This window comes from Megascapheus bottae, chromosome 24, assembly GCF_031878675.1.
Source record: "Megascapheus bottae isolate mThoBot1 chromosome 24, mThoBot2.hap1, whole genome shotgun sequence".
In the NCBI taxonomy this organism is placed as follows: Eukaryota; Metazoa; Chordata; class Mammalia; order Rodentia; family Geomyidae; genus Megascapheus; species Megascapheus bottae.
In genome coordinates this window covers 13,095,823-13,111,428 of record NC_143532.1, presented here as the reverse complement: position 1 = coordinate 13,111,428, position 15,606 = coordinate 13,095,823, and the positions used below count along the sequence as shown (strand labels likewise).

General features: G+C 45.6%; 1 protein-coding gene and 1 pseudogene across 1 annotated transcript; one reads left to right on the top strand and one right to left on the bottom strand.

The window, feature by feature from the left end:
- The first annotated feature begins 6,511 nt into the window (after positions 1–6,511).
- Pdp2 (pyruvate dehydrogenase phosphatase catalytic subunit 2) lies at positions 6,512–14,067 on the top strand. Its single transcript, XM_090357511.1, has 2 exons — positions 6,512–6,621; positions 10,255–14,067. The coding sequence occupies exon 2, from the start codon at positions 10,312–10,314 to the stop codon at positions 11,896–11,898; it is 1,587 nt and encodes a 528-aa protein (XP_090213637.1). The 5' UTR covers positions 6,512–6,621; positions 10,255–10,311; the 3' UTR covers positions 11,899–14,067.
- Positions 9,159–9,660, bottom strand: LOC150047025 (elongin-C-like; annotated as a pseudogene).
- Positions 14,068–15,606: the final 1,539 nt, after the last annotated feature.

Genomic DNA, 15,606 nt, shown 5'->3' with positions numbered 1-15,606 from the left:
AGTTTTCAGAGCTGGTAGCTCAGCACGAAAGATTTGGAAGTGATGCAATGCTGTGGGTTGATTTCCTTTTTCTGCAGGATTTTTTAGAGCTTCTATTATGCCACTGTACATGGTGAATTGCTTTCTGGATGGAGAGTGGGCTGTGTGCCTTTCTTCTCAGGACAGTTGGTGGGATCTTGTTTCACATAGCACCTTTCTGGGAAACATAGAAGCAAGGGAATAAGGGCTATGTTCGAGTCCTGTCCAGTCATAACCCAAGATCTAGAGAAGGAGGAGCAAGCAACCATAGTCATAAGACCCCTCTCTTGGCTCACAGTAGATGACCTTTGTCCTATTTTCTTTTTTTTTTTGCCAGTCCTGGGCTTGAGCTCAGGGCCTAAGCACTGTCCTTGGATTTTCTCAAGGCTAGAGCTCTACCACTTGAGCCTCAGCACCACTTCCGGCTTTTTTCTATGCATGTGGTACCGAGGAATCGAACCCGGTCTTCATGCATGTGAGGCAAGCACTTTAACCACTAGGCTAAACTCCCGGCCCCTTTGTCCTATTTTCTATCCAGGAATGTTCTCACTCCCTGAATGCCTTCAGATTTCCTCCCAAGCCTATCCTATCAGGAGAACCTTCCCTGATTTCTCCATCTGGAAGAGCAGTGCTCCCAGTCTCCACCTCCAAGGCTGGCAGTTCACCCTGCACTCTTCCACGCTGCCTTTCATCCCTGGGAAAGTGGACTATGTTCCTGTAAGGGGCGGGGTGGGGTGAGGAGGTGGAGGAGGAAATACTAGGAGTTTCCTGGTGGTTAAATACATGATACATGTTTTAAATGTGAAGAACTCAACAGAGAAGCCAGAGATTAGGAGGATTGTGGTTTGAGACCTAGCGGAGGCAAAAATGTGAAGGACACTCCATTTCAACTAATAAGCCAGCTGTAGTGCTGAGATGTGTGGTCCCAGCTACAGGGAAGGCCAGTAGAATGCCTGCCTAGCAATTGAGGGGATGGGGGAATAAAAGTTCCTAGAGTTTCATGATCCAGAGTTGAATGTTGTAACGGCTGGTTTTTGGGTCCTACTAAACTTTTCTCCCCAGGCAAACAGGCATAGTGGGGGAGTGGAACACAAAAATACATCACTGCTGCCGGGCACAGTGGCTCACACCTGGAATCCTAGCAATTCTGGAGGCTGAGATCTGAGGATCGCAGTTCAAAGCCAGCCTGGACACTAAAGTCCATGAGACTCTTATTTCCAATGAACCACCAGAAAACCAGAATTGGCGCTGTGGCTCAAGGGGTAGAGTGGTAGCCTTGAGCTGAAGAGCTCAAGGACAGCGCCCAGGCCCAAAGTTCAAGCCCCATGACAGACAATCAATCAATCAACCATTGCTATTCCTATTGTCAGAAGGCTGTCTTTTCCTGGTAGTAATTTTGCATATAACGATCTGGCTAGGCCTATTCCAGCCACATCCTGATAGATGTGGGGTGCGGGCAGGATGCCCAGGCCCCAGGGGAGTGGAGTACTGACACGTCCAGCCCTGGTTGCTCATTGGTTCTTTGCTTGGTCCGGAGTTCTGCATGAGTTTCCCGCCAGGGCTTTCCAGGATGGGTGGGGAGACATTTACCAGGCTCTCGCGGTTTCCTGGAGAGCCACTGTTTCATTAGGTGGCACTGGCTGTGACTCAGAGACCAACCTTGCTGACACCGCGGTTTCCCTGGGCTTGGAGGCTGCCAGGCGCGAGCTGGCCCGGCAGCGCCCCCTGCTGTCCGCTTCCCCGCAGCTGCAGGCGGGAGCACAGCAAGGGCTATGAGATAGATACCTCTATCCACACCAAATTTCCAGGGCTGTTTTTCTGCTCCTTTTCCAAACCTACTTTCACGAAAGGATATGAGTCATTTGCGAGTTGGGATGTAAATGGAAACCACAGAGCCCACACAAAAGTGCCCTTCCTTTCAACTAGTTTTACACGGGCTCCGAGAAGTTGATTGGTCCAGATCACACAGTCAGTGGGTGACAGAGCTGGGTCCTCAGGCTTAGGACCCTCAGGGGGATGGTAAGTTCTGGGTCTTCCAGAAAATGAGGCCTGAACGGGATAAATGTGTGATGGGGGGGGTTCAGGATGTGATTTTTTGCACCTCCAGCCCAAATCACAGCAGCTGTGCCATGTGGTAGGTGAAAGAGATTGCTGTGTACTTGAAAAAGCCTGAAGGAGACCCAGAAACTCAGATATTTTCTCAAAGGACCTGATTGAGGTTCAAAGTCAGCCTGAGTAGGAAAACCTATGAAATGCTTATCTCCAATTACTCAGCAAAAAAAACCGGAAAAGGAGCTGTGGATCGAGTGGTAGAGAGCTAGTCTTGAGTGCAAAAAAAAAAAAGCTAAGGGACAGTGCCTAGGCTCTGAGTTCAAGCCTTAGCAGTATTACTACTACTACTACTAATAAGAACAACAACAACAAAAGGGCATTGGCTCCAGGACCTAGAATATTTGAAAACAACCATTTTTCAATACAATCATCTTCGTGTCTCCTGACAAACTGTTGACGACAGGGTGCTTTGACTTGCATGTCCTCAAAACCCCCAGAAACTTTTTTTTTTTTGGCAGTACTAGCCAGGTTTTGCACTTGCTAGGCCAGTGCTCTAATCACTCGAGCCACATCTCTAGTACCCACATCTCTAGCTCTGCCAAATGGAAACTCCACACTGTTCAGGAGAAGAAGGTTTATCGTGTAAGGAGAGAGCAGACTTCCTTCCAACCAAGATGGAGTTGGGCAGAGCAAGACAGTTTATGGAGGGAAGTGAGAGATTAGATAGGGGAGGGGTGTGGCCACAGCAGAAGTGGATATGATCTCAGAGGATGGGGGAATACCTCAGAGTGGGGGACCTCCTATTGTCCCCAGGCATGCCAATTGCCAGGGTTACAGGTGCTAGGCTGGGTTTTCCAGGGTGCAGGGGGAGAGAGAGCCAAGGGAAAAAGTCATTTCTTCCAGGTGGACGTTAACACCCAAGCTTGTGCTGTAAGCACAAGCACAGCCCAACCCAAGGCTTGATAATACACCCTGAACTTGAGGCTCTGCAGGGAATGGTAGTCATTCATTCCCTCAGAAGGAAGCAGACTGTGTGTGTGTGTGTGTGTGTGTGCGCGTGCACATGTGTGTGTGTGTGTGTACACATGTACATGTGCATACATGTATGCATGCACACTCAATATCAGAGAGGATGATGTTAGGAAAAGACATCTGGTTGGCTAAATTATAGTAAATTGCTTGATTTGGACTGGCACTGGTCCCTGGGGGCAATTGTCTCCAGGCACAGATGAATTCAGATTAGGCCCTTGGTGGCAAGCATGCCCTAAAACCATTGCAAGGACAAACTCTTCTGCTTATTGACAAAGAACAAATTTTCCTGGATTATCAGTCCAGATAATGCCGTTTTGAGAGACAGAAACTGGCTGCAACTATCTCAGGTTCTCCTACCACAAGTTGGTCCTCAAGTCAGCTTTCCTGACATTCTATGGAAAGTCTCATCTGCACAGCTAAGGAAACTGGAGGCTTATCTAGAATAACCTAAGAAATCTATCTCCTTGTCTCAATCACTTCTCAACTTGTTAAAATATGATTTGCCAAGTAATGCCAGGGGGAATAATATACAGTTATCATTGAAATGTAAAATATTCACCTTTGCCTCTTTCTTGAAAATAATGGAATTAGTGGATTAAAGGTATGCCTCAATTTATGTTCTCACCTGCTGAGATGAAATTACCCCCATCCCCACCCCTACCCCTTGGATATTTAAATCCTCCTTTAATGTTTTTCAGGCTGATTGAGAAGAACCAATTTTCTTAATCTCCATCTTTTTGGTTTTTAGTAAAACTGTTTTTGTGTATTTTCTCCAAAATGCCCGTTAAGCTGTACTTTCCCTTTCTCGAGGAAAGGTGCTTGTCCTTTATTCATTTCCTTTTATTTTATTTTACTTTATTTTTTTTTGCCAGTCCTGGGACTTGAACTCAGGGCCTAGGAGTTGTCCCTGAGCTTCTTTTGCTCAAGGCTAACATTCTACCACTTGAGCCACAGCACCACTTCTAAGCGTTTTCTGTTTAAGTGGCACCAAGGAATTGAATGCAGGGCTTCATGCATGCTAGGCACCACTCTACCACTAAGACACATTCTCTCGCCCTTTTTTTTTTTTTTTTTTTTTTTGCCAGTCCTGGGCTTGAGCTCAGGGCCTGAGCACTGTCCTTGGACTTTCTCAAGGCTAGAGCTCTACCACTTGAGCCTCAGCACCACTTCTGGCTGTTTTCTATGTATGTGGTACCGAGGAATCGAACCCGGGTCTTCATGCATGCTAGGCAAGCACTTTAACCACTAGGCCAAACTCCTGGCCCCTCTCGCCCTTTTTATTTTTTGTGCTTGTACTGGGAATTGAACTCAGAGCCTCACACTCTTATTTGGATTTTTCTCTCAAGGATGGCAATAAACCAGTTGAGTCACACCTTCACATCTGGCTTTTTACTGGCTAATTGGAGATAGAATCACATAGACTTTACTGCCTGGGTTTGCTTTGAACCACCATCTTCAGATCTCAGCCTTCTAAGAGGGTAGCATTCCAGGCCAGAGAGTCACCAGCACCCAGCCTTCATTTATTTCTTATAAGCCCTTGGGATAAATAAGCCTTGAGAGTCAGACCATATTTAGGAGGGGCTGGAGATCATGTGTAGAGTGAAAGAGCTATTGTAGATGTTAGGAGAGAAAATTCCAGCACACCATATCCTCATAGGTACATTTTTTACTTTGGAAGTGGGGGTTTGTAGTGATGTACAGAAACTCTACAGTTCCAGAATCTAGAATAAAATAATTTTTCTCAGAAACATGGTAGAGCCCATCTGTGGGTGTCCAGGAGTCCTCCCAGGGCCTCATGTGGTAGGCACCCCCAAACATATGCAGATTGAACAATTACATTCTGCTGTTCCTTTTTATAAAGGATCAGCCTCTATCACCTCAAGTGAGCTATTGGCATCAAACCAACCAAAGAAGTGTGTTTCCCAGCTCTTATTTAGAATGAAGAGTTATTTTTCAATATGGATCTGAAACAACCCCCTCAATGTTCCAGAAGTGAGAATATTGCAGATCCTGATTTAGAACTTCCAGAAAAGGCTAAGGGTGAGCAACAGCATAAATATCATCAAGGGCCAGTCTAACAATCCTTTCATTGTACTTCAGGCACGTCCTTGGAACCAGGTAGCGTGGCCAAGCTCCCCAGGTAAGGTCATGTCTTCTTTAAGAGACCCCATTCTCAGGGCTTGCTGTAACTGGCCTCTTCTGCTTATCTTTCTTTTTTGGTGCCTCAGAGGAACTCTGATTTTATCACAGTTGGAAGAATTCTACTTGAATAGCTTCTATCCTTATAAGCTATAAGGAGGTGAGGACCGGATGGTTGTAATGTTAGGATCAGAGGGAGGGCAGGAATATCTGATACTTTAGTTCTCTATTTTATGGGAATTTATCTTTTTTTTTTTTTTTTGGTCGGTGCTGGGACTTGAACTCTTGGCCTGGGAGTTTCCCTGATCTCTTCAGCTCAAGGCTACCGCCCTCCCCCTTGAGCCACAGCACCACTTCCGGTTTTCTAGTGGTTAACTGAAGAGCCTCACAGACTTTAGTGTCTGGGCTGGCTTTGAACCTCGACCCTCAGATCTCAGCCTCCTGAGTAGTTAGGAGATAGGCTTGACACCCGGCCCACTGGAATTTATCTTATCTGAGAGTTCAAGGCAGTGATTAGTAGGCAGGCAGGATGTCAGAGCAGAAATCTGGTCATTGTTCTGTAGGGGAAAGTTTGGTTTAGGACCTATACGGAACTGGCAGTGAGATCAAATGAGGGATTAGGAAGAGGAAGGTGGGGGGAGGGTTGGATGCAAAGTGGATGAGTGAGAAGGGGTTTAAGGGAGGAAACTGACAACAGATTCTGAAAGGAGAATGCCCCAGGCAAATAGAGGCATCAAGATGATCTCCACGTTACTGTCTTGGGTCTCTGAGCAGCCAATGGTGCCAAATGCTGGCTTCAGGAGGTGAGGAAGAGCAGGTTTGGCAAGAAAAAGAGGTCAAGATAAGTTATGCTAATGCACTCATGGGGCCCCCAAGACAAGTATCCTAGTGATTAGATATAATAAACGCGTGGGGTTTGGAAGCAGGCCTGGAGAACTCGACATAGAAATGGAGTTCTAAAGAACTGGAGAGGCCGCCTGGTTAGGATGTGGGGGAGGGCAGGGGGGAATCTCGTACTGGTGGGAGGGCATCGGGCACGTGATAGTGGGTGGGGTGACCAGGCGCTCAACTACTATCATAATTAGTGTGGGTAAGGTGAGGGGTGGTGCTTGGCCCCTGCTGGCCTTCGCCCGGCGGCCTTCCTCTTGTCCTCGTCACCTATTGGGTACTATTGCTGTCCGTCGAGGACCCGCCTTCGCAGATCATCCAATCAGAAGTGGCGAGAGGGCACTTGCTTCTGGAGCTGGTTCCCGCCTCCCAGCCTGTTCGGGGAAGTAGGACCCGGGGGTGGCATCCCTCCGCCGCTGCCTTGTGCGCAGGCGCCGAGTAGAGGGCCTCCGACCGGGTGCTGAGCTGGTGAGAAGGGGACGGAGGTCCCAGGTAAGCGAGCGGATGGGTGAGTGGTGGGACGTGGATTTATCCTCCCCTCCCGGGCTCCCGGGGAGGCCCCGAGCTCTTTCCAGCGCGCGCACCCGCTCGGGTGATGGGGGGTAGAGCGGCCGAGGGGGTGAGATGGGTCGGGGGGCGGGACCACTTGGGGGCCGGTCACGCCACTCGCACGCGCGCCGCGGTCACAGTCACACCACTCGCGCGCGCGCGCGCCACGTGGGCCCGAGGGCCGGCGGGGACGCGCTCCAGCCTCGCGGCTCCGGCTGGGCTCGGCGTCCGTCTTTTCCCACCCGGCAGCGGAGGCGCCGCAGTGGGGTTGACCCGGGAGTGATCGAGCTGGGCCGTGGCCGCTGGGCGTTCCAGGGAGATCCGGTTTTCGGGACCCGCTCACTTCTCTTGGAGGTGGTGGGCCCGGGGACATGAACTTGAGACCGGTTTTCCGGAGGGGCCCGAGGTGGTTGGAGAGGGCGGACCTTGGGTCGCCGTCGCTGCAAGGCCCGGGAGTTGTCCCAAGCCCTCTGTGTCCCTGACTGACCTCTTGGGTCCCAAGTGCAGTGTGGGTGGATGGGGAGGGGGAGGATTCTCAACGCCGGGTGCTCGCCAGAGGCCAGGGGGGAGGCCTGGCCACGCAAGACACGCACATGCGATCCACAGGACACGGGAGAAATGAGCCTTCTCCCCGGGTCTCCCCAGGAAAATAGGAGAGACGGCGAAGGGACCAGGAAACTTGGTTTTTAAAATTTATTTATTTATATTTTATTGTTGTTATTTGTTGGGGGGGGAGTGCCTTTTTGGAAACAGATATGAAACTTTGGGAAATCAAATGAGTTCCTACCCTTTGACATATTGGCTGATTCCTCCTTTGGAAAGTACGCAGAATAAAATATAAGTAAGGAAAAGGTTACTGTATAAGGCTGTGTTTTTGTCTTTCTGGTGTTTGTGTCTTTATTTTGGTGGTCCTGGGGTTTAAACTCTGGGCTTTGCAACTGCCGGGCAAATTCTCTATGTCTTGAATTATGCCCCCAGCCGCCCTTCTTTTATGTTTGTTGGTTTGCTCCTAGTTTGCTTGTTTCTTTCCTAGTGGATGGCCTGGACGACAATCCTTTTTATGCTTCCCCTGTAACTGAGATGAAAAGCAATCAGTATTGTGCCTAGCTTTTCATTGGTTGGGATTAAGGGGCTTGGGGGTTGTCTCACAGACTTTTTGCCAAGGTAGCCTCAGATGATGGTCCTCTCAGCGCTACCTCCTGAGCAGCTAGGATTGGAGGCATGAAGCACCGCAGAACACTGAGATCTGAGGATCACAGTTCAAAGCTAGACAGCCAGGGCCTGAAAATTCAGTGAGACTCATCTCCAGTTAAACCACCAAAAGAGTGAAAAGCAGTAGAGCACAACTAGTCTTGAGGGCAAAAGCTAAGAGACAGCACCCAGCCTCTGAGTTTAAGTCCCAATACCTTCACATAAACAAATATAATAGTCTCCAGGATATGGAAACAGGAGCTTTATCTTGAGTGATTGTTGTTCTTAATGTACCCTGTTATTTCTCTTCTCCTTTGTTGCCCTTTGGTTAATCTCATATTGCTACAGTATCTGACTTTGTTACCTGGTATATTGTATGTACCTTATTTGTTTATTTCAAATAGGAAAGGGAAGGGGGGAAAACAAGATGATTAGGAGGGGATGGAGGGAAGGAAATGGGGACAAAAACATGAGAAGGGGTATCAATGTGTGAGAAGTAATGCACCTTCTATCTGGCAAATATAACTGTAACCCCTTTATATATTACAATAAAAAACAAACAAATAAATAAATAAAATATAATAGTAGGTTAGTAGAAATCACCTCTAAATCTCCAGTAATAGTGAAGAAATAAGTAAACTGTGATTGCTTATGCCAAATGGTATATAGAGTATCCATTACATGTATTATCCCCCCCCAAATTACTAACAGGAATATTGAGTTCAAAGATATAATATAAAAATATATTCAAGATGGGAGTATAGCCCCTATAGAGTGCTTGCCTAGCATGCATGAAGCCCTGGGTTCGATTCCTTGGTACCACATACACAAAAAAGCTGTAAGTTATACTGTGGCTCAAGTAGTAAAACTGTACCCTTGAGAAAGCACAAGGACCGTGCCCAGGCCTTGAGTTCAAGCCCCAGGACTGGCAAAAAAAAAAAAAAGTTCAGAAGTACTTGATGAATATATACCTGATAACAAAAACAGTAAGTACCTTTTTTGTTTTCAAGGAAAGATCATATTTTATTTCTTTTTGTAAAATTAATTAATTCATTTTTTGAATTGCCATTATTTGTTTATTTCTTAGTTTGTGAAAATGTCCTTAACCTGTCAATATCACAAACAAATTTCAACTCTGTTACGCAAAAGAACAGAAGATAATCTGCTTTGCAATTAACTTTTTATAGTCCAGTTACATACAGGCAACATGCTAAATGTGAAAAAATTACTAACTGAACTACAGGTATTAAATATGAAAAAAATGAACAGTTTATTATAATTTATTTTATTTAACAATCTAGGAAGTTCACAGCCATCAGCAGCTCCAGTTCAATTTCAGGTGCAATTGGGAATTCAGGAATCTTGGTGGAGCTGTTAGTGTAGCGAACCTTGTAGATAAAATACATGTACACTTTTGATTGATAGCCCATGTGAAGGGATCTGTCTAAAACTGACCTCGTGGTTTCATTCTCAGCAAACTGGCCTGGGCCACTCAACATGGCTGTTATTGTTCCTGATGTTAGTGCATGTTCTCTCTTTTTTATTTTTATTTTTTTGCCAGTCCTGGGCTTGAGCTCAGGGTCTGAGCACTGTCTTTGGACTTTCTCAAGGCTAGAGCTCTACCACTTGAGCCTCAGCACCACTTCTGGCTTTTTTCTATGTATGTGGTACCGAGGAATCAAACTTGGGTCTTCGTGCGTGCTAGGCAAGCTTTCTACCACTAGGCCAAACTTCCGGCCTCTTTTTACAATAAATTCGTGACCATCAGAAGATAATTAACTTAACATACATGGCATCAGGGTCTCACAACCACCATAGGTTTTCTCCTTTCCATCCATTATGTTCTTCTACAATTTTACTTTTGTTCCTCAGGAACTTGAGTAGCTTCTTGCCAATTCGGCCACTAATGCAGTCACCTCAGCAGTCTTCCCCGATGTACCTCCCCAACCCCTTCATCCACATCATATTTTATTTCTGAGACTAGTAATAATCAAATCCCACTAGTAAATAACAGGAGTTCAGACGAAGCAGTGTGTCTAGTTCTAGATAGCTAGTGTCACACTCATGAGCCATTAGGTCTCTGAAAGTGCCACATTTAACCAATACTGAGAAACGGGGCTGGATACTGGAAAGCACTTGATAAGACAGCTACAGTTCCTTAATTCGTGCTGTGTATAGATTAGCAGGGAAACAGATATCTAAATGAACATTTTCTAGTCTGCTAGAGAGACTGTGATCCAGAAACTGGACACTAGGCTCTGGCATAAGAAAGGATTTTGGAAGGAGAGGAAAGAGACCCCTGGGTAGCCTTGGAAGAACAATGCCCTCAGTGGCTATGTAAAAGTAGAATATAAAAACCTGATTAAACGTTTTCTTATTTTGCAGGCTTAAAAACAAACAAACAAGCAAAAAAGCACCTCCCCTTGCTGGGCTAGTTTCAGAATGTCAAGTACTGTGTCTTGGGTCTTTAATTCTGCCAGGAACCGAATTGCCATTTTACAAGGGGGCAGACGCTTATATTCAAGGAGTGTCTCAAATGGGAATCAGTCGAGATGGAGACTCCTTTGCCAGGCAACACCCCCCCTGAAAAGCAGATGCCTTTGTGATAACTTCCCTCTGCAAAAAGCCTATCGGCACACATCAACAGAGGAAGAAGACTTCCACCTGCAGCTCAGTCCTGAGCAGGTAAACGAAGTGCTTCGAGCTGGTGAGTCAGTCCACAAGACTGACTTGGTCAATGGAGTCTCAAATTCTGTACTTCGTTTTGAGAGCAACCAGCTGGCTGCCAATTCCCCAGTGGAGGACCGGCAAGGTGTCGCTTCCTGCATGCAGACCAATGGGCTCATGTTCGGCATCTTTGATGGACACGGTGGTCATGCGTGTGCGCAAGCAGTGAGTGAGAGGCTCTTCTACTACATGGCGGTGTCCCTGATGTCCCACCAGACTTTGGAGCAGATGGAGGAAGCGATGGAGAACATGAAACCCTTGTTGCCCATCCTGCAGTGGCTCAAGCACCCAGGGGACAGTATCTATAAGGATGTCACGTCGGTGCATCTGGACCATCTCCGTGTCTATTGGCAGGAACTGCTTGACCTGCACGTGGAGATGGGGCTGAGCATTGAGGAAGCATTGGTGCACTCCTTCCAGAGACTGGATTCTGACATCTCCCTGGAAGTTCAGGCCCCGCTGGAAGATGAGGTAACAAGGAACCTGTCACTCCAGGTGGCTTTCTCTGGGGCGACAGCTTGCATGGCCCATATCAATGGAGTTCACTTGCATGTGGCAAATGCTGGTGACTGCCGGGCCATCCTTGGTGTCCAAGAAGACAATGGCAGATGGACTTGTTTACCGCTCACTCATGACCACAATGCCTGGAATCAGGCCGAGCTGTCCCGACTTAAGAGAGAACACCCTGAGTCAGAGAACAGGACACTTATCATGGATGACAGACTGCTGGGTGTTCTCCTACCCTGCAGGGCTTTTGGCGATGTGCAACTTAAGTGGAGTAAAGAGCTACAACGCAGTGTCTTAAAAAGGGGCTTTGACACTGAGGCTCTCAACATCTACCAGTTCACCCCACCCTACTACTACACTCCACCCTACCTGACTGCCAAGCCTGAGGTTACGTACCACAGGCTGAGACCTCAGGATAAGTTCCTGGTGCTGGCTTCAGATGGCCTATGGGACATGCTGGGCAATGAGGACGTGATGAGGCTTGTGGTGAGGCATCTGTCCAAGGCAGATCACCACAAGCCAGACCTGGCCCAGAGACCCACCAACCTGGGGCTCATGCAGAGTCTGCTGTTGCAAAGAAAAGCTAATGGGCTCCATACGGCTGACCAGAATGCAGCTACACATCTGATCAGACATGCCATTGGGAGCAACGAGTATGGGGAGATGGAGCCCGAGCGGCTGGCTGCGATGCTGACATTGCCAGAAGACTTAGCAAGGATGTACAGGGATGATATCACTGTTACTGTGGTCTATTTTAACTCAGACTCCATTGATGCCTATTACAAGGGGGGTTAAGAGTCTCCCATTCTATTGCCAAGGCTAAGGCTCGTCAAAATATTGTCACGTGCTCTTAGATGAGCTAGTCAAAGCTTACTTTTCAACAGACAGGCAGATATACCTTGTTGAATAATTAACTAACATGAGAAGGAAGAAAAGTCTAGATTTAAAATATTAGCAATGATTTTATGTTCCCGCTGGTGCCAATCAGATCTAGGCAGAGAGAACAGAGAATAAAGACCATAGAATTGGCTGATGCACAGTAACTTTATAAACTATGTTATCCTGAGTATTCAAAGGATAACATTTGATCGTGATTCTGAAAATAAAGAACTTGAGGATCTTCTGAGATCCGGTTGTAAAATTTGTAGGTTTGGTAATTCTGACTTCAGTCCTGTATTTTTTAGGCTCTGAAGGGTTTTGTTTGTCCGTTTGTTAAATCACTAAAGCCTAGGTTTACAAAGTATATGACAGGACACTTTTCTATGCAATATTTTAACATTTTAAAAATGATTTTTCTTATGATGATATTCTGTAGCACTGCATTCTAGTTCTGTTTTAGTTTATTTAAAAATTGCACCTTCAAACGTGCAAGTAGGCCTACTGTAAGCATGTTAGAGACTGCTTGTTTTGTCCCAAAGCTGAGAGAGAGGGTCTAGACCTCTGGCCTAGCTGAATTAACTTATGCAGCAATTAGTCCTGTTATGATGGAGTCCCAACCCTGAACCTTTGAGCCATACTAGGGGGTAATTTCTAACTAATCCTTAACTTCTGTCCTTCCTACATTAGTGTGACACCTGCTCCCCTCCTTTCCCCCTCCCCCCCACTTGGCCTCATAGCAGTTAGGTCTTTGGGTTGTATATTTCAAACATTCTTCTGTTAATTCTGACATAGTCCTTCTGTGTTGCCCAATCTCACCCTGTGCCCCCTAGAGTCTTTTGCCTGTTCTCTTTTCAAATGGTTGGTGGGGAAAGAACACAAAGCAATCACATGGTAATTAGGTTAGACATTTAGGGCAAGATGAGTTTATGCAGAGGTTTGGGCGCTTGAAATTGGGCCTGAATCTCAAGAGGTTTAAGTGGGAAGGGCCCTCTATCTGCTTCCTGAGAGGCAGTGGGGAGAGGGAGGAGGGACACTTATCAGATGGGACACCTGCCCCTGACTTATAAATTGCCATTAGTAATCCTCAGGAATTAGACCATATTTAGTATAGGAGTTGGGCAAAATAGAAACGTAACTCACCCTGGTTTCCACGGGCAGTGGAGTTCTTTTGTATTTACTTAAAAATTAACCCACATGGATTCTTTTGGGAGAGAAAATTTCCTCTTCTGGTGGGTGGCCATGGAGTTTAAATAACAGGAAATGTGTACCTAAATGGAAGCACAAATATTATTTTTAAGGCAACATTAATTCATAAAACTGACATCAGACATAACTCTTCAGTGTGGTCCAACTGCGTTAGTTCATCTCTTGCCTCCCCTGGCCCCTCTCGCCAGCCATGGAAAAGGAAAGCAAGTAACTAGGCGTCCTCGTTTTTTGTCTGTGTCGCAGCTAACATTCTGCCAAGATTTGGAATATGTCTGGCTTGGGGACATATCTCTTTAGTGACATGGCTTTTTGTAAGATGTGCTTTTTATTTATTTATTTATTTTTTTGTGAGTCATGGGGCTTGAACTCTGGGCCTGGGCTCTGTCCCTGAGCTATTCAGCTCAAGGCTACCACCCTACCCTTGGAGCCACAGCCCCACTTCCCATTTTCTCGTGATTATTTGGAGATAAGAGTCTCATGTTCTTTAGTGACGGGGCTGGCTTTGAACTGTGATCCTCAGATCTCAGCCTCCTGAGTAGCTAGGATTGCAGGTGTGAGCCATTGCGCCTGGCTAAAATGTACTTTTTGGGAGTATGTAAGTCTTTTTTTTTTAATTCTGAAATTATTACTCTTCCTTTTGGTCTCTTAAGACCTTAATGCAAAAACAAATGTGAAATCATAGCCAGCTGTGATAATGTGCACCTGTAACAAGCTATTTATGAGACAGAGGCAGGAAGATTACAAGTTAGAGGCCAGGTAAGGGCAAAGGTTTATCTCGAGACAAAAATAAAAACAAAAGAGTATGTCTCAAGTGGTAGAATACTTGCCTAGCAAGCCATGGGTACAATATCCAGCTCTACCAAAAAAAAAAAAAGATAAGAGTGAATCACTAGCATGTAGGTTTGTTACTCAAACCAGGTATTTGGCCTGGGAGCTGTCCCTGAACTCTTCAGCTCAAGGCTACTGCCCTACCCATTGAGCCTCAGCGCCACTTAAATTTTCTAGTGGTTAATTGGAGATAAGAGTCCCATGGTCTTTAGTCCCTGGGTTGGCTTTGAATTGAGATCCTCAGATCTCAGCCTCCTGCGTAGCTAGGATTACAGGCATGAGCCACTGAGTCTGATTTGACCTTTGTTTTTTCATGCCAGCTAAACCCTGAGCCTTACTGGCATACATAGTGTCTGATTCCTACTTTGGAGCCTGGCAGAGGTAATAAATATATCTGATTCAGTAATTTGTGAAGCAGTTGATGAAACACAGACTTCCCACTGTGTCTCTAAGCATGTCTGTTTTTCTTCTGCCTAATAGATTTCCTGATTTCTAGCTAATATATTGAGAGAGAAGAAAGGCTGACTTACTGTCTGCCTTCCTCCCTCCTGCCCCCTCCCCCACTTACCCACTCTGAACTCTCAGTTCTTCCTAAGCAAGCTCTAGGAAATATGGCCTTCTGGCTAAACTCCAGTATGCTTTTCTTCCTGGCCACAGTTCTTGGCAATGCCCTTTCTGAAGCCAATTGGCTCCTTAGGACAGTACTGAACAGGAGGCATGTGGTACTTGTCATTTCTTCCAAAACCCTTGTATATATAGCATATTTTATACAGAAATTACAGTTTTCAAGCTCTGAAACTTTAAACAAAGGGGTTGACCATTTACTGTTTTAGATGTAATTTGATGTAAGTTGGTGCTTAAAATGAAATATTTATGATTTTAGGAAATGTTGATAATCTTGGTATAATTGAGATACTTTATGTTTAAACAGTATATAGTGCTATTGATTTTTGGAAATTAGTCTATGGAGAAGGGGATGTTAGTGCTAAATTTAAATTAGTATGCTAGATCAAATTACTGAGATTCTGTTTCTGAGATGTTTGTAACATTAAAGTTAATTTATTGTAATGGAAATGTAAGGTTTGGATATTTTAATATATAAACATTTTCCCCAGAAGTACATTCAGTCTAAAAACTCTTCAGTACTAAGTACACTGAGCAAAACTCAGTTGAGATACAATTGAGTTGGTATCTTGTAAATATTCATGAAATATAAATAACTTAAACTTGAGTTAAGAAAGAGATTGATTATGTGGAACAACAAAAAAAGTATTCAAAGCCAGGAGCTAGTGAATCAGGAGGCTGAAATCTGAGGATTGTGATTTGAAGTTAGCACAGGTAGGAGAGTTCATGAGATTTTTAACCACTGAAAAGCTAGAAGTGGAGCTGTGATTCAGGTGGTAGAATGCAAGCTTTGAGTGAAAAAGCTAAGAGATTGTGCCTAGGCCCTGAGTTCAAGCTCTAGTACTGGCTTGATTTGTGTCCATCAGCCCTTGGTGACCATTTTTCATCTGACAACCTGTGGGGAGCCTTAACTTCTCAAGTTAAACCAGAGTATCTTGGAATGGAGCCATCCTCATTTCATTATAA